Consider the following 24,981-nt stretch of genomic DNA (forward strand, 5'->3'; position numbering starts at 1 on the left):
CACACACACATCACACTGCACTTTGTTTTTGATACTCAGTTCAATCAAAACTCTGAAATCAGGCTGGACAGGAATCTTTTAAAAATTCTAACTTTTGAACTCACTGTTACTTCTGACAACCAATGCATGCCAAAATCCACTATTGATCTTTTCATTTTGGAACCTCTATAGTACTTAAGCCTTTTGAAAATAAATCTAGGTCTAGCATATGTTCATTTCATACTTTATTGTATCTTTACTTTTTCTATTTTGTAGCTCAATTCTAATTGATTTGTAACAGAATAGTTAATCAATTCCTAATATTACTATTCATTTTATCCTCTACATTCCTATCTCCTCACTAGATCCTTTCCAGAGATAACTTATACTGTTTGGTAGTTGAATATCTTCAGAATGCAATACTTTACTGTAGTTTCATTGCATTTACTATTTTATTTTCATCTGTTATCTCTTAAATAACCTCAATGACCTAAAGTATGAGATGGAGAACTATAGTTAGGTGGGGGTCAATGATTTGCTCAGGTCTACAAATCCAATACCAGCTCAACTCTCTAAGACTCTAATGTTAAACCTATTTATAGAAACAGTTTTTAAATTTTGGGAAAACTAAGACAGATAAGGGTAAGATGGTATAAATAATTCATCCCCCATAGCAAATGAAGCCATTTCTCTTCTATTTCAGTCTCCAAACTCATTTGTTTTGAGGGTTAATGAAGAAACATATGGAAGAAATTCACCATGACTGGCCCTACTCCCAAATGTACCCTTAAGTGAGGGAGAACTTTTCTTGCTGGCTTAGATTCTTCAAACATCTTGATTAAGAAGATTACATGCCACCTGTTTCAAGAATTTAGAGGTAAGCTGGATGTCATGGCCGGCATCATCAATCCTAGCCACTGCAGATGCTGGGACAGGAAGATTACAAGTCGGAAGCAAGCCTGGGCAACTTAGAAATTGTTCAGGGAAAAAAAAATGAAACAAAATGGACTAGGGATAGAACGCAGTGATTTTATCATCAGTAACTCACAGAAGCACACACACACACACACACAAACACACACAAACACCCACAGAACTGAGAGGTAATATGCTTATAGGTTTGAAAATAACATCCCCTTAGGGTGGCCAACTATAGCTACAGGTTTATATTTTCAGTGGCATAAAGGAAGGGGAGTAGTGCTACTACTAAGTGCACAGGGATCCTTATGCTATTCTAAGTAGACATATATGGAGACCATTTTGGCCACTTTACATTGTGGACAAGGTGGAGTTCTCCAAGCCCTACCTAGAAAAGATAAAAAGAAAGCAAATGAAATGCTTTTAACTTGAGTGTTCATAAAAACAGAGTTGTCATTTTAATGGCTCTGCATTTACACCTAAAATCCTGTAGTTTTATGTTTTGTACTGTATACTTAGAAAGTACAATATAATACAAAATCCATTTAAAGTCAGCAGAATAGGCTGAGCTCAAATGTCTGGCTTTATAAACTGTTGTCTTCTTTGACAAAGGAAAGTATCTGTGTCACTTTTGCTACTGAAAAAAACACTGGATCCCACCATGGAAAATTCTGAACATCAGATAATTCTTGAAAAAGTGCCTGCTTTGTTTATGACCAGTTAAGAAATACTAGATAACTTATAGTTTACCTCAACACACTGTGGCAGTCTTTGCTTCGTACATTCCAAAATGTTACATAAGCTAAGAGAAGAATTTTATGCCCTTACTTTCAGTCAACTCAAAACCATCCTTTTAAAAGACTAACATGGTATTTTAAAATCTATAAAAGATATACCCCTGTCACCACATGCCATACCAGCCCCAACCCCAGGAGCACTGAGCCAGCCACTGAGACCCAAAGTGGTGGCACAGGCCTATAATTCTAGCACTCAGGAGGCTGAAAACAGGAGGATCACTACAAGTCTGAGCTGTGTAGTGAGACCCTCTACAAAATACATTTTAAAAAGATGTATAGACAATATTAAAATTGTCAAGGAGATCTTAAATCTGAAAAGTACCCTAAGAGCCACAGACATTTAAAAACATTTCTCCAGACAAACCACACTAAAGATTCAGCAACAAGAATATACAAATGTATTTTTCTTCTTTTTTAAATTTTAAAATAAAATATACATTATTATATCATGACAATGTAAAGAAAAAGCATTTGGGAAAATATTTACACAAAAGCATAACTATTTAATTCTCATTTTTGGTATCTACTGAGAAATGAGATTTAAAAACTAAAAAATGATAACTCTAGGCTATAAGTATATCTAACAAGAAAATAACGTCTACTCTTTTAGAAAAAATAGCTCATATTCTATACGTGAGGTAAACACGGACTACAACTTAAAGAGTCCTGACTAAAATACAGCAGTGGAAAAAAGGAAGAAAATGGATTGTGAAGCTCATCAAATCATGTCAGTAGATTTCAAAATATTAACAAGATTGGAGCAATGAACTTCATAATGACCTATTTCCAGGTATCTTCGACATCAAAATCTCATCAAAAAACAATTTAAAATTTACTATCACAAGGGCTCATAAAGAAGCATAAATATGCTACAGTTTTTATAACTTTTCAGTAATAACTTTCAATATAAAAAGAACACAGAAAATATAACAACATACAAAAATAGTATACTTTAAAAGCTAGGTATATGTTTTTATACATGAATATATACTTACAAATTTTTTATGTCCACTGCCCCACGAAACGCCTTCCTTGGAATAGCCTGAATTTGATTTTCACTGAGATCACTAAAAACAGTCAAAAAGAAAAAAAGATAAATTCAGAAGATATTTTAAATATTGTTAACCACAGTGATGGAGAAGTGCAAGATGCCTGAAAAGATCTTAAATAAGTGCACAACATTAGATGCAATTTTCCCATACAAACACACTTTATTGCTCTTCCAAAAGTGTAGAGTCATTACTCAAAGTATGCTTCTAAATATTTGATTTTATACAAACTTATAAAATATGATATTCTTGGAGTTGCACCAATCCTATAAAATAAATATGATTATTATTTGTTTCAAACAAATAGTAAATTTTTCATAAGTCAATTTCAGGAGGTTCTGAAGTTTTAGTACTTGGGATTTCTCCAATATTACTGACATTGCTTCTGAAGCATATAAAAGAGCAGTTTAATGCAGCCCCTCAGGGAAGGGCGAGTACAAATTGATAAAACCTGCACAGTATGAGTAAGTTTTCATAGCACTTTAAGTGATCTTGAAAATGGACCACGGCAGCACCAGCCCAACAATTAAGGAATGCTTCTGCATGAAACAATAATAGTAAGTTGATTTAAAGCCCTCTAAGTAATTCTACCATAACCATAAACACAGCATCTATATTTGTATTTTAACCTAATTAAGAAATACCTTTTAATCAGAGAAGAAATTGCTTATTTCTCTGTGTTGGAACAGGCAATTCGCAACAACAAAAATTCACTGATCTCATGAAAAGGATCATTTCTTGTGTTTCAAAAAGTTTAGACAGACATGGTAGTATTAGACTTAATAAGTAAGGTACAATTGCACATGCACAAAATCCCTAAAAAAGAAAATTATCTAGTTTTCTACAACATGATCTGATAGCAAGAACTGAAATTTCAAGTCAGTAAGTGAACAATGAGGGTGTTTAAATTATCTTTAAACTCTACAATACTGATTCCCACAAACAATGATGAAATTACTGACCATGGGCACATTGCTGCTACAAACACAACCAATTTCCAGGATATGGAAGCATGCAGGAGACATTAACCCACACACCCTGTGCTCCTCAGCTGCTTCTGGCCAGGCCAGCGTACGTAGCTCTTCCTCTTGTAGTGGAGAGAGAGAGAGAGAGAGAGAGAGAGAGAGAGAGAGAGAGCGAGAGTGAGAGAGAGTGAGCAAGTGAGAGGGGGAGAGAGAGAATTGGCAGTATAGAGATTTAGTGCATGGGCTTGACCTCATTAACATCGAGTCTTAAACAACCGAGCTTTGCATTTATACCCCAGTATCTTCAAGTTCAAATAAAAATGTTTGCTAAGCAATTTGTATAGAACTGAATGTCAGTCTATGTAAGGGGAAAGGTTGCTAGCCCTACCTCCAAGCCCCCACATATTTCAAAGAGTAAATTTCCAATATCTGCTTATGGTGGAGGTGAAATAGCCATCCATTTCCTAGGTGACATAGCTCATTACTGCTTTCAATAGTTTTAGCACATCCCTAGAAGTCATAAAACTTCATTTCCTTAAAAATTGCTTATTTCTCCAGCTTGTCATTGATTTAGACCAACTTCCTTCCTTTTTAAAATTACAGTGAGTGAAGAATATTTAACAATACACATTTAAAAGCCTCTGTGGACTTCAGTGCGAAGTCTTCAGGGCAAGACTGGAGAGAAAGGAAAGACATATTAGAAAAGGAAAAATCAGAAAGTAGAAAGGAATGAGGAGGCAGAAAAGATTAAATTCAAGCCAATTTGAATTTATAACAGCCCCTGAAAACAGGAGCATTGATAGTATTCAGTATGCGGCACTAATGATGTTCTAAAAAGGCAAATATTAAGTGGATAGCTCCAGTTGCACTTTTCCAACTTCTCCTTGGACAAAGCCTGCTTCAAATAACAGAGAGGTGAATGAGAACAGCAGAGACATTTGCTTCTGCCCTGGCTACGCCCGTCTCGCTGCCTTCACATCTCCACAACTGGGGCCACTTCAGTCCCTAACTGCTGGGTGGTCTCCCCTCTGCTCAGATTCCAGGCACACTGAGTCCCAGAGACATATTCTCAGCTGAGGTCTGGCAAGCCCAGAAGAAGAGGAGAGTGATGACTCCAGATGGCTCCTAAAAGTGTTCCAGAGGAGGACTGATACACAAACAGAACGCCATCCTTTTGAGTTTCATTTTAGTCCTTCTGATTCCCTTTGGCAGAACCACGGGGTATACAGGAACTTTCCCTGGAGTCCATCAGTGTTTTTCTACAGGTGTGTGAAAGCCTGTCTACCTCATGGGTCCTCATTCTTTTAATTTTAACGCTGGTTTGTGTGAGGCTGCTCCCTGGGAGAGACAGCTCCAAAACTGTGCTATGGGACCTCAGCTGGAGTGCAGAAACCCCTGAAACAGGCAATTACAGTTTTAAATTCCAAACCTCTATAGTTAAGTAAGCCCTGTTCACTTAGGGAGAAAAAACCTGGCACACTGTCCATACCTACCACATAGAAGAGTTGATTTTTCAGGAAGACTACACTATTGCATCTAATCTGTTTCCTTTAATCCTTATAAACAGCTTGCTAAATAGGCATTGCTTATGGTAGCTTTATGGGGAAGGAAATTAAGCATTAGAACGTTATTGGTGCTACAGAAAGAGGCAAATTATTGTGTATAGGAAATGCACATTGATACTGAGTCAAGATTTGGAATTTCTAGACTTATAACCAGGATTAGTTAACAAATATTTTCTTCTTGTGACCCAGAATTTAGGAAAGTTTTTCTTAACTTATCCAAATCTGGCTTATGTATATCATTTGGAAAATTATAAAGTAGACTACATTTGAACATGGATTCATGTTTTCTATATATTTATAATCCAGTGGGCTTTAAAATTTCAGTCTCAGGGGCACAGAGGCTGTGGAGGTGTAAGGCTATCTTGAGGAATTTCAAAATCCAGTAAAGAAGATTAAAAATGTAAAATGAAAGGTAAGCAAAAAAAATAATTTTCAAACAATTATTGAGTGTGAGACAAGAAAGTACTGAGAATTTAAAGAGAGAGACAGTGTATACATACTGAGCTAGAAAGACTAGGGTAGTGAGAGGATAACATTTTTAGCAACAGAATGCCTTAAGCAGGAGGATGGAGGTGAAGAACAGAACTTTGTATGGAAGTAGACTTAGGCCTTGTTTGCTGAGGGTACAAAATATGTGGTAGAGTAATAGAAGAGGTTGTGAGGAAGATTCAGCGGTGTGATGGGCAGGTTCTGTCCTCCTTTTATTTTTTTCTCAGTACCAGGGATTGAACTTGGGACCTTGTGCTTGTCAAGCAGGCACTTACGCCCCTGAGCTATATCCCTGGCTGTCTTACTAACTGAAGTGCACATTCTCACTCCAGCAGACTGCAGCGAGGAGGGCAGATTGGTGGCTGCCAGCAAGGCATGATTCACCAATCTGGTGGTGAGGAGCAGAGTGGACCGATGGGGCCAAAGATCCAAGTTTGGTTACATGGTATTTGGAATATTAGAGTCAGAACTTTTGTATGAGAAGGAAAAAAGATGGGACCTGGAGGAATATAGCACCATCAATGAATGCCTCAGGCACCCAACCCAGGGCCCTGGGTGTGGCATTTCCCCATTAACACGAGGAAAGATAGAAAATAGTGAGCAATATCAAGGAAACATGAACGACCAAAATGCAGAAGAGTACAAAAAGGGGATGCGGAGACAAAGGTCACTCCAAAATTACATGAGAGGGGTTTCAATAATACTGGGAAATCAAAAGTGCTAATGAGAATGTGAATGATGGATTTGGCTTGGGGAATTTTTAATGTCGCTACAGAGCAGGATATTTGTCATGTGGTTGGTAGAAAAGGAAATCAGCATATAGTATGAAAAGTAAGAGTGGTATCCAAGAAAGATGATTAAGGAAATTAGAGACTATGATTATTGGAGGACACTTGACCCAGGCCACTTTCCAAATAATAAAAATCTTGAGCTGGGAATGTAGCTGAGGGGCACAGTTCCTACCTGGTAAGAGCAAGGTCATCCTGAGTTCAATTCCTGGTTACCCCCCCCCAAATAAAGACATAAAAGATTTTATCGAAAACCCATATAAAAATGATTGTTCTTGGTTCATCTCAGCCTCCAGTGTTGGGAAAGGCTTAAAGGTGGTGACTGGTAAAAATCCAGGAGAAAAGCAACCCTGCCAGAGAAATTAAAAGTACACTTAAATCCACATATCTGAGAATAAGTCCTAACCAATTCTGCCACTTATTAACCATGGGTCCTTTCTTCATCTATCAAATGTGACAATAACAATGCCTATTTTATGAGAAGTTAGGTGCATTCAGTGAAGTTACAGCCTTAAAATGTTGAAAAAGCACCTGTGTAAGGGCTGGGGGCGTAGCTCTGTGGCACAGGCCCTTGCCTGCCAAGGGCAAAGCCCTAAATTTGATTCTTAGTACCAAAAAAATCCCCCAAACAAACAAAAAGCTGAATGAACAGACAAAAGCAAAACAAAAAGCACCTGTATATACAATGTATTCTAGAGGTTATGTTTACATGCATGTTATATCTGTTCTACATAGAGACCCTGCTTTTGTTCCCACATCACTCTGCTGTTTTTGGAAGATTACTGTTGACTGTAATGTAGTGTTCATGAATGGCATAAAATGAAGAAAATGAGAATCACGAAGTGGATGGGGGTGCCAGCAGAGAAGTTTGGATTTACTGTATGTATGTACGTATGTATGTATGTATGTATGTATGTATTTGGTACGGGGTCTCACAACACAGCTTGGACTCAAAGTGATCCTCCTGTTTTCAGCCACCCCAACACTGGCATTATAGGAGTGCACCACCATGCCCGGTCACAGTGGCTGACTCAGTGTGCCCAGGGGCAGGGCCAGTGTAGCATGTGGTGCCAAGGATGGAATTATTTTACCAAGCAATGTGTGTGTGCAAATGCATTTCAAGGAGAATAAATGTCTTGATTTAAATTTATTTTTTTGGAAGATTAACTTGGAAGTTGAATTTCAGAATTGGCAGAGACAATGGAAAGACAGAAAAAGAGATAGAGTATTCTAGACAAAAGAGATTATTATATAACAAAGGGCACTTGTGGAAGACATCCATACCATGAAAGTAAAGGCATTTTGAAGTTTACAGCCTAGTAGCATTAAGCATACTCATCTGGTATATTAGGGTCACTATCACTGATATCCACAATTTTATGAGAATACATCTTTAACACTTCTTTTTCTTTTGAAAATTATAAACCAGGCCACTCATTTGAAATACTAAAAATGTAACAATGTGGATAAATTTTATTGTTTCTTTATGACATACTGTGCATTAACTTTGATTCATATTATCATTAAACTTTCAAATAATACTGAAATCATCAATTAGGCTATGAATTAAGTATATGTACTCAAGAAAGCAAAAACTAATCGGGTGGAAGCATCAGATAACAGAACGTACTAAAAATATTGTGTATAGCAAGTACAGTCATAGGAGCTTTCTGTACGTGCTTCATGATTTGCATCCTGATCGGATTTTTCAGCTCAGACTTATTTTATGTCCCATCTATGTTCCAGGAAAATCATCATAGTCTACAAACACCACCTGCAGAATGCTGGAGTGCAGCGGTCTGGGACAGATTTGGAAATAGAGTCGCATAAAAATCCTTTGCTTGACCCACAAATACTTTTTTTTTTTTTTGTATTTTAGGGAGGGGTCTACAGGGTTTTCAGGGTCTCACTACTAGATGGGACTCATAGTGATCTGCCTGTGTACACCCTCCGAAGAGCTGGGATTACAGTTACGTACCACCACTTCTAGTCTCAACTGCTGTCTCAGCACACCCGGGGCACGGGGCTGGCACGCCCGGCCAGGGGATTGAACCCCTGGCTCCTGCGCCTGCTTGCAGGTGCTTTAATCCACTGAGCTATTTGAATGGCCCTACCCGCAAGTACTAAGTGACTTCACAAACTTGATCCAATTATTGAGGTTATTTGTGCCATGTTTGTTTTCTCCTGGAAATTCTCTGAACACTGCTGTGCTACCATGTGGGATTAGAACTAACCAGCGGAGTCCATGTGAAAGTGTGAAGTGTTCCCAGTGCCCACCTCATCACAGAAGCGCTCTGGCACATGTTAAATTCTGTGCTTCCACTATAGTTCAACTCAGTGCAGCGCAAGATTTGGTGTTTTTATTAAAGGTCAGTGCGCAGCATGGATACTGCTAACTATTTGACATAAACAAATAAAAAACCCTAATCTTTAAAACCTCAGAATAAGAGAATGCAGGTGGATTGAGGGGCAACTGTACTGAACTGATAAAATGTTAATGTTCATTCTTCTAATAGTTTTCTCGGAAGTGCCTAACAGGTGCAGGCTCCCGTCCTCAGACCCTAGAAGCAAACAATGCCCTGCTGATGTCCCACTGGCCTGTGAGGACGTATCTCGTCACACATCCCATGAAAGCTCCAAGATCCCTAAGAACAGATTCTGAATAATTCATCAGTATTTCTCCACCATCTAATGCAAGGCCTGCATATGGTTAAGAAGCATACATTTAACTGCACATAAATTATTATAAAATTAGTATTATAATTATTGACATATAGTGTCTCAAAATTATTTAACAGGTAATTGATATCTTTCTTAGGGAATATTGTGTGAAAATACAATTTTCTCTGGCAAAGAAAGAAAATGATGCACTTATTGTTTGGCACTTTGAGGTACGATAATCACTTTTTATGATCCAAATGCCTATTACGAGATCAGAGAGATAAAAAAGTGATGACAATGTTAAAATGATTGCACCACTACAGTTATTGTGTTTAAAATGGAAAATAGTCTTGACACACATTATTAAGTCTAAACTATAGATTCAGGCCCAACTGTTGGACCTGAAGATGTTTTAATTCTCTGAAGACTGGGCCTAGGGATATATGTGAGTTTCATAATTTAGCTAATAAAACATGGATATTAACTAGCAGAAAATTATTTCCTAAACAAACATTCTGCTTTTTTGTGTCAAGAACTACACTTCCCATGTACTGAGACCTACATAAAGTCAGATACGCTTTTCTCAGCCCAATGTATGCAATAGAGTGAGAAAGATCACTCAGGGAGAATAAAGGGCAGAGACAGTCCTCAGGGCAGGCATATGTCAGTCAAATTGTGGGATTATACAAGAGTAGGGTGACATACAGAGGGGGAAGTGAGAGGACAGTAGGGACTGATAGCTTAGGGAAAGCCATGAGGAGGGTGAAGACAGAAAGGAGAAGCTATCCAAAGGAGGATGGCAGAGCCAAGACACACATGTGGAAAGGCAAGCCCCCTGGGGGCGACTAGAGATGACACCATTTTTTCCATTGATTAAAAGGACCACATCTTTTTTTTTTTATCCCTTTCTCAGTTGATGGACATTTAGATTGTTTCCATGCTACACAATGAATTAGAAGAAAGAACAGTTGAGTTGAGTTGGGATTCCAGAACATGTGAGTAGTGGCTAGGGAGTTTTCAATTAATTTTAATGGCAGTAAAGAGACTGACTAAGGTAGCACACATATGTGATTTCAGACCAGAGAATTCCCAAAAATTTGAGTTCAGCCTTCACTACATAAGGAGTTTAAGGCCAGCCTGACCCACATATTAAGACTCTGTCTCAAAAAGAAAACAATACGTAATAGTAGTAAGTATAATGGATGAGAATTATTTTGTTTGCTTCTTTGTTTCTGTTAATATCATGTTTTGATTTTATAGAAAAATGAAACAAAATTTCAAAATGAAATAGGAGAATAACAACAGTAAGTATATTGCCTACTATTATCTTCAAAGTAGTTACTCAGAGTACAAGATATGGGAATAAAAACTTCTCCAAACTATTTTAGTGCAAATCTTCCAATAAACTAAGAGAAACTGGTATTATAATTATCTTGTATTCTTTCTTTTTCTCTTCCTTTCTCTGTCTTTCCCCTACCCTAGTTCCTCTCCTTTTGAACAATCTCTTCCCACTTCACAGTATCTATTTTACATTTTGGATCTTACTCTTTCAATTTCTCACACTAGGGAGACAATATATCTTTACACACGTGAGTTTAATTCACTTAAGAGTGCATCCATTTATCTATCAAAGTCTCAAATGTATCCTCTTCTATGGCTGAGTAGTATTCCATTGTTTAAAAGGATCACATCTTTTTTATCCATTTCTTAGTTGATAGGCATTTAGATTGTTTCCAACATGTAGCTATTATAAGTTGTTCTGTGATCAACAAGGGTTCAGAGGCTGGGGAGATAGCTCCACAGTCAAAGTGCCTGCTTGGAAAGCTTAAGGACTTGGGTTCAATCCCCAGTCCCTCACTGTATAATAGTCCTAGAACAATGAGTGCACTGTGCCAGCCACTGAAACTGGGAGTGGTGGCACACGCCTGTAATCCCAGTGCAGGGGAGGCTGAGACAGGAGGACCACTATAAGTCTTCTAAGCTGCACAGCAAGACCATGTACAAAACAAAGAACAAAAACAACATGGGGTGCACATATGTTGCTGTGGTATGGTGTTATTAATACAACAGGCAAGATACACAAAGGGGAATAGCTGGGTCAAATGGGACCTCTAACCCTAGTTTTTTGAGGAGTCTCCATACTGATTTCCACAGTGGTTGACAGTCTACACTCCCACTAGCAGTGGAGAAGGTTTTCTTTCCCCATAGCCCCTGAGCATTTGTTATTGGTTGGTTTCCTGATGACAAACAGTTGGGTGTTTTGGGAGTGAGATGGAATCTCAGAATTTTTCATTTGCATCTCTTAAGAGACCAATGGTTTTGAACATTCTTTCATGTATATAGTTGGATTTTATATTTCTTCCTCTGTGAAATGTGTATTCATCTCAGATGCCTATTTTTGGCTTGGGTCTTTGATGCTGAAATCCTCAGTCCATCGGTATATAAAGAGATTTCATGAACAGAATTCATATTGCACGGGGAATAGTATAAAGAATTAACAAGTGAATAACATCATCTTATTTTTTTTAAATTGCATGAAAAAAGAAATCACCAACAGATCAAAAAGACAACCCACAAAGTAAGAAAAAAAATTGGTCAGTTGTCCTTTAGACAAAAGACTTATCTAGAACATAGGAATAAGTGGATAAGGATTGTTTAAAAAGAATAAAGAAAGGTTCCAAAAATCTGTGCCAAGGGCCAGCCAAATAGCTCAGCGGTTTAAAGCACCTGAAAGCAGGCACAGCGGCAGGACATTCGATCCCCCAGCCTCGGGTGCCAGCCACGATCCCGGGGGCGTGCTGAGACAGCAACTGAGATTGGGTGTGGCCACCCAAGCCTTTAATCCCAGCTCTTGGGAGGCTGCAAACAGGCAGATCACTACGAGTCCAAGCTAGCAGCAAGACCCTGAACACCATGTAGACCACGAAGAACTTCACTTCTTCATGGAAGTGTTTCTCTGAGAGAAACTTTTTTTGATATATTTTAATATTTTTATTAACTACAGTCAAAACTATAACTCAGTAACTTTTCTATTGAACCTGAATAATTTTCTATTGAGCCAAAGATATAGCTCAGTGGTGCAAGTGTCTGTTTGGCAAGCACAAGGTCCTAAGTTCAATTCCTGGTACCCAGGCAATCAATCAATCAATCAATCAAATGATTTAATGGCTTCAACATTATGTACAGTTTTGGGCAATCATCCCCACAATCATAACTTTTTTTTGCCTTGCATAAGCCTTTGTTCTCCTCTCCTACACACATAGAACACATATGCGCTTCATTTGAATATTTAAAATCCCACTGAATATATATGATACATTTTCCTCATGTATTTCTCAGGTGATGGATATAACAGACTTTGTAAAGCAGATTCAAAGCCAGAAACTACCTATGCTGGGTACTAGTATGTTCAGTGCACTCTGTAGCTCTTTGTTGGCACTTTTATATTGGTTCATGATTACTTAGTATAATGACAATTACTAGAGCATGACCATCGGAGAGCAGCTTCTGCTTTGGACTACCTGAAACCTTGCTGGGTAGCACACTGCTCTGAGAAGACCAGTCTGTTCTCACTCAACTCCTAAGAATCAAATTGTTGTTTCTTTCCTTCCTTCAACCTCCATATGCCTAGAACAGGCTCTACAATGTACATTTGCTTTTGATCATGTCAGTAGAATTTGTGCAGGCTACAGTAAAGCTTCTGATTTGTTCTGAGCTTGGGGTAAGTTATTTTCAAAAAAAGATGTACTTTTATCATTGTTTTCCCCACTTATTTACATGATGCTGAGATACATGTGAAATGTACATGTGGTGTGGGTGAGGTGAGCAGGAGGAGGAGTGAAACTGACTAGATCCAGTTGTCTATAGAGAGAAATTAGTTACACAGATAGCTTCTTAAGTATTACAGAAAAAAAACTTTCAGAATATGATAAACTAAGAACTTTCAGATTTCAAAATACTTCATTGATTTTCCACATAAAAATGTACATTAAAAATCCTAAGATGATCTTTCTAGAAGTCATCTGTGAGGCTTTCTCTGACAAGTCCATGTGGGGGTAGGGGCATCAGATGAAACCAATATTCAAATATATTTATTTTAGGTACTCTATAGATTTAATTTTTCTATTTCTAAAAAATAAGGGGTTCTTGCCAAAGAACTATGTCTCCTTGGAGGGGAAGCCTACAGATTTTTAAAAGGTAGAGTATAATCTACCAGCACCGAAATACTACATCAGCTTTTAACAAAAGAGCCAATGCTGCAGTGCTACTGTTTTATTGCCTACAATGTATGGTTTCCAGTTGAGTATCCCATTAACCTTAGAGTGCAATGATATCATTTTAATTATATAAATTGAAATGGCAACGTATAATACCTATATCATGTAAAAGTGGATTTGTTTTATGTGGAAGTGTCTAAACTATCTTTCACCGTGAAGCAATAAATTTCCTTTAGATGGCAAACCTGCCTGTAAATTTAATTACTGGTAATTTTATTTTCCTCCATGGTTTAACCTCTTTCTGAGTCTCACTGAGAATATCATAAATCTGTACTTCCACGGCCTACTTTTGAAATTATTGAGTAAAGATAAATTAGTCTTTACCCAGGTTTTAAGTTTGGAAAAGCAAAGAAATATAAAGGCGGATGTGAAATAATTATGCTAACCTGCAAATATCATCACAGTGTAAATTCATAATTTCATAAAGAGTATTGTTTACTTAAAAACTGCTTCTTTTCAAGTATCTAATCAAACAGCATGTATCATGGAGAAGAATTATTTTCATGTGTTTGAAGAGTCAGATAACTGAATATGGGTAAGAAGAAAATGATCTTTGCGTAAGAAACAGATGTTTGCAATAGTTGAAGTCAAAGAACCGTCTCAGCACAGAGCACAGAGCAGTCGGGTGGTGGGAGAGTATCACGAGGATAACAGGGCAGGAACTCTTGTAAGATCAGCTAGCGATTTGGAGGTGAAAGAGAGGTGCCTCACACAAATGCCTTACAGCCTTCTTTACAATTCCTGATGGGAAAACTGTTTCTAGAAGGAGTAAAAGGGAAGCTCAGTTATGGATGGTTGAAATCAGTTCGTTTCTACACTAATTACACATGACATGCACCTGGTGGAAACCATCCTGGGTCTTCCTGTGAACACAAAAGTGAGCAGCTTGGATTTAAAAACCATGTCATTCAAAGTAGTGCACCGGGTCACCATCTGGGCTCTACCTTTCCTAGGTCTGTAACTTGGGAAGGAAGCCACCCTTGCCATCCTCAACATCCTCAGTGAAATAGTAGTACAAAAAGCATGCATCTCAGATGTGCTTTTCTTAGAGAAAGCTCATGCAATGCTCAATGCAATTTGCATAGCACAACCAATGTTTCCTACTTGCTAGACCTGAGTGCAGTAGCCCTGTGAATGTTTACATATTTCTGTCTGTTCCCTCCACTTTGAGCGGAACTTGAGGGCTGTATCTTGGCTTTGACTGTCAAAGAGTTTTATCTTGGATGTGCCATTGATTAGCCCTATGACCTTGAGGTAGTTATTTTTTCCCCTCTTTTAAGCTTCTGTAAATTTCAATATCCCAATCTATAGAATTAAGACTGACATTTGGAACACTTTCCATAGGGCTGTTGGGGAAGTTACATGAGTTGTGCAGCTCAGGGCCTCCACAGATTAATAGCATCCAGTAAGTGCCACCCATTATCATTTTAATTGGGAAGGCACACACCATCAAACAGACTCTTGGAAGATTGATTCAAACTTAGGTAAAATTTTAGTGTACCAATTGTATCTATAAAAACACAATTTAGGACAAAACATAAAAGGCTTTTTCATGATTAAATACAGTATTTGTGAATTATATTGCTCTTATTATCAATAAATATTTTAAAAATACCAGCCAGCTCCAACTTATATTAAGATCCACTTTAAATTCAGGAAATTTAAATTCATCATATACAGTTTCTGAATTATAAAGATGCATAAAAGGTTCATAACCCATATCCGGGAATGTCATAAAGTTCTGAATGTAAAAAGCTGTTTTATAATTTTTGAAAGGCAATCTTAAGCTAATGTTTCCATTAAATGCACAGACCATTCTTCATTATGCAGCTGGCAAACATTTTGAGGGGATCCAAAAGTCACATTTTCATGATATCATGATTTCTGAAATACATATATACGTGGGAGTTTACCACAGACATCAACGCTGAAAAGCAAGTTCTGGTTCTAAATTCGGAGAGTGATCACACGCAGCCATTAGGGCTGGAGGTCAAGAGGGAGCACACCTTGAGATTCCATCAGCCCCCCTTCTCCGCTGCCAGAATGGGGCGATGGAGGTCACCCCTCACTAAACACCGCCTTCATGTCCTCTCACAGGGAACACTGAACCCAGGAGAGAAAAATCAAAGAAATGATGGAGAGTTATGCTAAAGTAAGAAAAAAACAGAGAAGAAGTCTGAAAGAAAGGATGATAAGGAAGGAGACAAGAGAGGAATAGAATAAGATATAAAAATGACAGAAGTGCAGGGTCTCTAACCAAACCAACAACAAAAACAAAAAGACAACTTGGGCCACTGAAGGAAAAATTGTGGCTGAGATATTTTTTAAACCACTTGGTTGATCCTTCATGTAATTACTAGGAGCATATGTCTACCTGGACACTGTTCTAAATGCTTTGTGCATATAACTTATCTAGTATGTACAACACTAAGAAGTGGGTATTGATATTTACAACAAGGATTAAAAAAATGAAGATTTAGAAAACAAAAGAACACAATTACATCATTTTAAAGGCTTGAGGGAAATGGCAGAAAATCTAACAAAGCCCTTGCTCTCAGAAATATAAACCTAAAATGACACAGTGTGGATTTCCTCTGAGTTTATAAAGATGCTTGGAATCTGCCAGAGAAGAAAACACAAAATTATCAAAGCTGGCCATTTATCACACCATTCATATTGATTTTCTTTGTACTGCTTCTTCATCTGTGAAACAAGAAGTTTTGCGATTAGAACATTTCATCAGGGATATCTTGACCATGTTAGGTTACACTATTTCAAGAACTCAAATGCACTTTGCTGTTTGTAATGCCACTACATGCTTTGTGTTTGTGCCAGTCGCCAATAGGTATTTTAACCCATCATACATTACTGAAAAGCTTCCAATGATGTACGTCATAGCATTTCACAGTTGAAGTTGGTGGAGAGCTGCACTTTAGCACCGCCAACCTTCCATTTGCTTAAAATTCCGTTCGGATACCAAAATAAACCCAGACACAATTTTGCTGTGTTAGTCAATCCACTGGCCACTGAATCAATCCTGCCCAACACCGGTTCCAAAAGGGCACTTAAATCAATTTGCTACAAAGGTAATGTGCACAATAATATATGCATAAACTATACTTAGCTATTCTACACAGATAATTAACCCCAGCAGACTGAAGGTTCACACTGGAGTGCAGTTCTGAGTCTCAGCGCAACTCTGTGAGAAACAGCCATTGATAATCTGAACACACGCGTGGCATTTTGTGTAGGAGAGTAGAAAATTAACCTACAAAATATTAATGGCTTTTACACAATTTTAGAAAACTATTCCTTTGCCTTAACAAACTCCAAGTTAACATTTTCTGGTGTAGGGTATTTCTTTTAATTGACTTAATGGAACAAAGGAGCTATCTATTTTTTAAAAAGTATCTTTATTGACTGATTTTTTTAAAAGTCAGTGGATGGATTCCAAAGGAATCACAACCTTAACATCGAGGGAAAAATGTATGGTTTTTATTCCTGGCCCCAAGAGTCACACTCATTTCATCTGTAAGTGGAACTGAGCTATTGCCAACAGAACAACCATCAGCGCATTTAGCAGAGACACAGCAGTCCTGTAACTGGAGAAGGAGGCCGACCTTGGTGACTTCTACCCCTCCCTTGGCCTACGAGGTGGCTTGGAATATCAAAGAAAAGATGGAAGACTTGGAGAACAGTTTCAAAACTTAAACACAACCACAAAATTGCATCTTTTAAGGTGTTTACGTCTTATTTGAAATGGCTTGCTGCTACATCTCTTTAAAGATAGGTTGTTCCGAGGCAAGCGCTGGGGACTCCTTTCTTCTTTTCTATTGTGGTGCTACTCAAGCTAACTCCTCTCCACAGCTCCAGAATCAGTGGATCTAGAGACCAGGAATGACCAGACCACATTGTGTTGTGAAACACTGCTGCATCCCTTTCAATACATTACACAGGAAGGAGTGTACTATGAAATCAAACGTTAGATTTACAAGGGGGCTTTTCCAAATATACCTCTTGAACAAAAATATCTTAGTACAAGTTTTCGTAGCATTCTGACTCACATTAAAGCTGGGACTGGGGGTCAAGCTCAGTGACACAAGCACAGGTTGCTGAGTTCAATTCCTGGTTCCAAAAGTAAATAAATAAAGCTCACTAAAAGTAGAATAATTTGGGTAATTAGCATTACCATAAGGAACTGGCTCAAAGGGTTCTTTCATAAGAAATACAGCTGGGGGCTGGTATCCCGTAGAACAGATATTCAAAGTTAGTTTCTAGTCTCCTTCATTTTGAGTGAACCACATGTTTTCTTGCAGTAAAAAAGGGAAAGAACAAGAAACATTTCCATGTTCCTTATATACTGGTGATTACCACCTGCTTTTTATGAGATAGATGCACCATGAGAAATTTAAGTACAATAAAATTGAATAGAAACTATTCTAAAATGGGAACTTAAATTCCAAAATTTCTGTGTATGGCTATTTGTCAGATTTCCCTTTCTGAAGCAAAACACCCAAAGCACCCACAACTTAAAGGAGGAGAGACATAAAGGAGGAGCGAACCACTTAGTTCACAGTTTCATGGGATTCAGTAGATATTCACCAAGGTTCAGGGCAAAATGAGGGAGGAGAGTGGAGATGGCTGAGGAACCTGGCTACTTCACAGCAGCAGGACAGCAGAGCAGGAAGGGAAGAATAAGGAGAGAACCATTTCCTCCGAAGACACCCCCGCAGTGATGCACGTCATCCCACTAGGCCCGCCCCCTCACAGCAGGTTGGCTATGCCCTAAATGATGGGCACAGAACTCACACGATCAGATCATCTTCCAAAGCCACACCTCCAAGTCCATGAGGCTACCATAGATCTAAACCTTAACAATTTGAGAAACTCAGGGGTCTTCCTTTTTAATGCTTTTAATAAAGTATTGCCATGTGTGAAATCCCATTTAAACTGCAATGACTTTGGATGCATGAATAGGATTTCATGGTCATTCTGCTTCCAGGATTGTAGAAGACCAACAACACTGCTATTTTCCTTATACATACAAGGAGTTGGAAGTGGGGAGATCGTCTGCTGGCTTGCTACAGCTAGAAGTAACAACACTGAAATACCACAAAGATTCAACGTTATTCAGCTAGACCTTGAATAAGTTAATATTCCAAATCATGTTTTCAGGAAGTGGGATGAAGACCTTGAACTGTGAAGTGACAGTAGAAGGTGACATCCACACTGTATTGAAAGCTTGTTTGCCAACTGTCAAAATTCTGATGGTTTCAATAGCTGTGTTTTTCAAATTTAGACACATTAGTTTCAGTGTCTTTTGTGTCTTCCTTTTAATATTTCCATTTCTATTTTCCGTTCTTTCTCATTTGGCCATAGACCAGTTAGTGCCTATTTTATTGATGTTCTATTTTTTCCTTTTAAATAAATAAAAATAAAAACTTTTCTCAGAGTAAATAAAAAAATGATGCAAGAGAGCAAAACATACATTTTCTCTAGTTTATAAATATTCTGACTGAATGAAAATAACAATATTTTACAAATTTCTCAATAAATTAAAAAATAGCAAGTAAAAAATCTAAATTATATTTCAGATGTCTAGCTTTCAGTCCCTGAGCATATATACACTATTATCAGCATAATAAAATAATGACTTTATTTAGAAGCAATTATCTTAATTACTTTTAATTGTTATTAATAATCAGAAAGCAATTAAAGTAATTTTTAAGAGAATCAATAAGTTTTCACAATTCAATCCACAAGCCAATAATGAAAATGCTTCTAACAATAACTGGAACACTCTTTTTCTACCACCATTAATAAGAAATCATACTTATAGTCATATTTTAGGACCTTTTAAACAATTACAGGCATTTGACCATAGGTAAGTGAAGATTTACAATTGCCATTCAGGGATGGGGCGATAACTCAGTAGAAAAATCGCCTGCCTGGCAAGTGCAGGGTCCTGAGTTCAATCCCTGGTACTGTAAATAAATAAATAAACACTCAAATTTTCCAAATTCCATACTAATAAATTAGTGGCTAGTATGATATCAGTTAACCTTTTAGAAAAATTAGGAAATTGGCAGACTTCTCAATTCCTTCCCAGAAACATAATGAATAGCAAATTAGCTGGAAAGGCCCAGGCTGAGCTCTGTATTTTCAGGGTCCAACTATGCTTATATGGACAGAGGCTGTAGGGAGTCTCAGCCCATGAAAACTTTCTTCCTTTTTGACATTCTTTTCTCCTCCTTCACACTGACTCTGAACATCTCCCCACTGAAGACGGCCTGCTGGTTCCTCTTACGCTTCAAAATTACGTTCTCTTCTGCACTCTATTAATTCCCTTTATATATCCAGGGAATAAAATGGCTTAGAAGTCCTGTGATTGTCATTGTACTGCTATGGCAGTGTAATGGCTTCTGTATTCGTGTGTGTGTGTGTGTGTGTGTGTGTGTGTGTGTGTGTGATGTGCTTGCATGCATTCATGTATGCGTGTATCTTTATCTGTATGTGAATTAGTGCAAAATAAAAAATGGGGGTGGGCAGCATGAAACAGTGAAGGGTTTTTTCAGGTTTTACTTATTTTTTTGGGGGGGGGGAAAGTCATTCCTCCATCCAGATGGGCCTTGGCAAACAGAGGCTGGCCTTCTCTCCTTGAGGCCCCACTCCTGTGGGAGGGCACACTTCTTTATGCCAAAGGACTGTAATCGATTTCCTTCCAGGACGCACAAGGCTTAGCACTTTCCTGGAGGATTCCCTGCTTATTAACTTCACCTTCATTTCCCCAAATCAAGAAAGGGTGTCGGGCAGCTCAGGAGGCTGAGGCATGAGGAGCAGGAAGTGAGCAACAGCTTCGCCAGTACAGCCACACTGTGCCTCAATATAAAATTTAAAAAGGGCAGTGAGGTCAGCTGTGCACTAACTGAATGCAATGCCTTATACTAGAGAGGGAAAATGAATGATGGGACTCGAATAAGAGCAATGCCTATAAGCAAAAGCTTGGGCAGAATTTTGAAGTGGCATCTTTTAAGATCACACTGTGGCAGCTATGAAAACTTGAGATGTACCAACAATTGAACACTGTGCAGCCCAGTGAGAACCCCTAGCTCTTTTATTCCTGAGACAGTTGAATCTGCTTGACCCCTTCTGCTGGGATCTCCCAATGCCAGATCTGTCCTGTCCACCCTGGCTCCTCACTGGCTGTTTCCTCCCCCACATCACAAGGAAAATCACTGGCTTCAAAGATTTTCCCAAAGACTTAGGGATATTTATTAATAGCCCTACGAAGTCGGTATCTTAAGCATAATGTATGACTAACAGGGAATGAGAGCCGATGCCATCACTCGAGAGCACAGCCTTCCAAAGAATACTTCTCTCCTTTGCAAGCCACTCCATTGTAGTTAAGCAAGAATTCATGACAGCCACTCTTCTGGAAGTTCCTATCTTGTTCGTGGTCCCCATATACCATGGAAGAGCAGGCTTTGCATGTAACTTTCTATGCCTCCATTATTTGGGGAAAATATTGACAATAAATCTTATCTAAAATTACAATTTGCAAGGTAATTTCATCTACACTATTTCATCTAATTCAACAAAGACAAGTTGGGTACAGAATGGACTTTCTGAATATCATTCATTTTGGTTGAGTTGCTTATTTGTTGTCTGTACAGATGGTTAATAATGTGACTAGGTGGCCTTGAATTTAGGACTGTATTATTCTGCATGTGAAATTTAGTTAGTTCTTTAAATAGATAAATAAGCAAAGAGGGGCCTTTCTGATAGAGCTTTTAATGAAAAATAATACCCATTTTTATCACTTTTAATTTGCAATTTAGAAATTATCAGAACCACACTTTTAAAAGGTGCTCTATTTTTGATAGTAAGGAAAGAAATATCTAGAACGTTAGTTGGAATACTAATAGCTGGCTTTTCTGAGCTCCATACTTACAGGAAATCCTCAGTATAATTGCAAACACTTGCCCCAAACTCTTCCTCTATTGCTGCTTCATTCTTTTTTCTTTGGCGTCCATCACGAAAGGTGGTGCTTTCTCAGAAAGCATTCCTCATTTGTAAGTGGAAGTGGTATTCAGGATTGAGGTGAGTCATTAACGCATGGGTAACTTCACATTGAATTGATCCTTTTCTACTGCAGGAAGCAGAAGAAACCAAGTTGACGGCTAAACGCTGATGTTAACAATACCCAGCTTTCCTTCAGAGACAGATGGCTTTAAGTGGGCAAACCACTGAGAAAATTCTCATTCGACAACTGTCTCCAAAGAAGGGTCAAAGGAATTAACCCATGGTTAAGGAGGCAAGGGTTTGCTTAAGTACTTTAAGTACATAGACAGTTGTGCACAGAGATTTGAACAGCTGGTTTCTGTCTCTGATGCAGAATGAACAAGAGGACACACAGTAATGTTATGGCAGGAATGATGACGTTTACAAAAGAAGAAAGAAGTCTCCACACTAAGTTTGAAGCATCCACTGCAGTCCTGGAGTTTGCATATTTTGTTTCTTTTAGCTCACTCAGCATCCTTAGGAAGCTCTTGAGAGACTGAGTTGAAGGAATTGCTTTCTTTGCCTGAGCCTACAAAACTAATAAATGATAGAACTTGTATTTCCTTAGAATGGAGAATTCCTTTTCATTACCATAGGCACTCTTGAGTTTTAGGCTAGAAGAGGGAACTTAAAGGAAGGATCATTTTGTATCTGTATATGCAGAATAGTTAGGACAGATATACACCTACCTCTGGGAATCCTAATGAAATCTGTAGATCCTTTTCTGGAAAAATATACACACCCTCAAGATCATCTCCACGTTTTAATCCAGTGCACAAAACACAGAACCCTAACATTGCCCTGCCCTCAAGGTTGGTACACCTCAAAGACAATAAACCTGAGAGCAATCACAACTCAAAAGCAATACCCTGGAAAAGACTGTGGCGTCTAAAATAGGCTATGACACCTGTCCTTTCAGTGTTCTGATTCTTCATATACTCTTCTAACCACGTGATTCAATGGCTGGAACTACAGTATTACTAATCAAAACATATTTACATTTAAAAAAAATCATTCCTAGTAGCTTTCTAAACAGATCCAAGTTCACAATAAAAATAATGAATTCTAGGGGCTGGTGAGATGGCTCAGTGGTCTAAAGCACATACTTAGAACAAGTTTAGCAAAGCACAGGGACCGCGGTTCAATCCCCCAGCATCACATGCCAGCCAACCCGCCCCCTGGTGGGCTGAGCTGGCCACACACACACACACACACACACACAACAAAAAAATGAATTCTTTACAATACTTTGCTCATGTAGGAAGCATTTCCTCGGAAGGTAACACTTTAATAAAAAAGCAAGATGCTAGAAAGAGTAGGCTTCAAGCACATTGAATTACTGGAGCTAAGACTAATTTATCATTTTAATAGCAGATAATTTAATAGCAAGGTTGGGTGAAGAGCTCTCCCTAGTTAATAAGCAGGAGAGGGGCGAGGCGAATGGCAGAAACTGATGTGATCGTTAGCCAGATGGAAACCATCTCAATGGAGCCAGCACTCTACTGCATCATTTCTGCTGCAGCTAGACTCCATGTACAAGACATCAGGAGTCTTGACACTTGCTGTGTGTCTCCATAAAGGGTCAGATGGTATTATGAACACGAAGTACAGCTTGTGGTACATAAAGAGGATGCAGCTATATCTCAACGTATCTAGGAGAGACAAAGGTATTGGCAAGCACTTGCTCAGATCAGAGCCCTGCAGTATCCAATAAAACATCATGTGGTAAGTGCACCTCACAATCAGACAGGGCTGGAATGCTGCAGAAGTCAGAGGCAGAAAATTGAGTAAATGGAAGCCTAAGAGACACGAAGAACTTTCTCCTAGAAATGAAATTAACAATCAACATTGAGTGGCTGAAATGTTACAATAAATGTTACAATAAATGTTACAATAAATGTTACAATAAAAGTGCAACTGCAACTGCAAACCTTTCTCTCATTGGCTCTAAAACATGTCACCCATTGCTACAATTTTCTAATTTGAATGAGAATGATGAGATGTGGTCAAAATATTACCATTTATGGGTGAAGAATTTTCCTGAGGCGCGGCTTACTCCAGGATTCTAACACAGATGTATGTGGCAAGAGATCCTGAGGGTAAGGACATCTACTTCCAAGTCCTTGAAAGGTCTAGAAAGCTAGCACAACTGCAGTAAAACCCACAAGACAATACATTTGGATACCACTGCAACTGAGTTTTACCAGAAATTACTTTGAAGGAAACAGAACAATCTTTAAAAATAGCCTTCTTACTCAGCCTTTCCGGGTTTGCTGGCACCCCAACAATCCTCTTCAGAGGAGCCTGCTTCATCTTTCCACTGCCAAGATGGCAATGGGCGACACTGCTTCTCTTTCTTTTCTTCTTCTCATGCTCCACTCTATGCTTATTTCTCTGAATCTAAGAAAAACAATTGTGTCCTTTAATTTGCTCCTGGAATGACATCCTCTGGGTGGAACTGTGTTCTCTTTCCACTGCCGCATTTATAGGTATAGTACGGATAGCAGACCTTGCCAGGAGTCCCTGATCCCTAAGGGTAGCAGCCTTTGTGAATGCATCAACACAGACCTCTTCCAATACTCTTTAATTGACATCGCTTTGCCCCTGTGCAGTCAAATGATGTTGTCTCTGTCAAGCTAAGAGGCTTGCAAGCCACCATCTCGCATTTTGATTCCTTTGCCCCCCTCAGACATCTCTATCTTCCATATCTCTTGACACCCTGAGTGCCCCCTCTCAATCTCACACCTTGTTCCTCTTCTCCAGGGAAACTCTCACATCATAAGCTCTTCAGGGTTTAAATGATCTCGTCTACTTTCACGATTCAATTATCCTCAAATATTCCAGGATCACTTCTAAAAGTAAGTGTTGAACACTCACTTGCTAATCATGATTATAAAATCACTCATGGTCTAGTTCCAAATTTCATTTTCAGGTTCTTTTTTTAGATTTTCCCCCTCTCCGCAAGGTCTGATGACTTAGTACTTCAGCTATGGTTCAATAAACCTGTGATGAATGATTGAATGACTGGTGCACTCCACTGCCTTAAGCTAAAAGTTATCTGCAAGGACCAAAATGCATTTAAAGTTTATGAGAAAATGCATCATTTCCCTGCCTTGTCCCCTAAAGCACTGATCTTTTGAACCTTTAGTCCTTAAGGTTCTGTCCTGTAGAAATATTTCAAGTCTTCCAAGGGGAAGGGGGGTTGCCTCAAATGTAAAAAGACATTTGATATAATCTATGTCTGCACCCAGGAAGATGTAAGTTGGAACTTCAGTAGCCTCTTTAGGAAAGACTGAAGTGACTCCTCTGTGCCCTCCCCAACACCTCATCTTTTGATAAAAGACTTTCTAATCACCGAAGCTGTGTGTGTGGATGCACAAATAATATGAACAGCGCCCGCTGAAAATGTCACTGCATTCCTTGATCTATTGC

The 24,981-nt window shown here is 38.5% G+C and overlaps 1 protein-coding gene across 1 annotated transcript in view; it reads right to left on the reverse strand.

The window, feature by feature from the left end:
• The window catches only part of Slit2 (slit guidance ligand 2), a 390,230-nt gene that overhangs the window by 141,078 nt on the left and 224,171 nt on the right, over positions 1 to 24,981 (reverse strand). The window contains exon 5 of the mRNA XM_023723851.1: positions 2,690 to 2,761. Coding sequence (XP_023579619.1) covers positions 2,690 to 2,761 — 72 coding nt within the window. The remainder of the gene's footprint in view (positions 1 to 2,689; positions 2,762 to 24,981) is intronic.

The sequence above is a fragment of the Octodon degus genome, unplaced genomic scaffold, assembly GCF_000260255.1.
Source record: "Octodon degus isolate 3935 unplaced genomic scaffold, OctDeg1.0 scaffold00006, whole genome shotgun sequence".
NCBI classification, from domain to species: Eukaryota; Metazoa; Chordata; class Mammalia; order Rodentia; family Octodontidae; genus Octodon; species Octodon degus.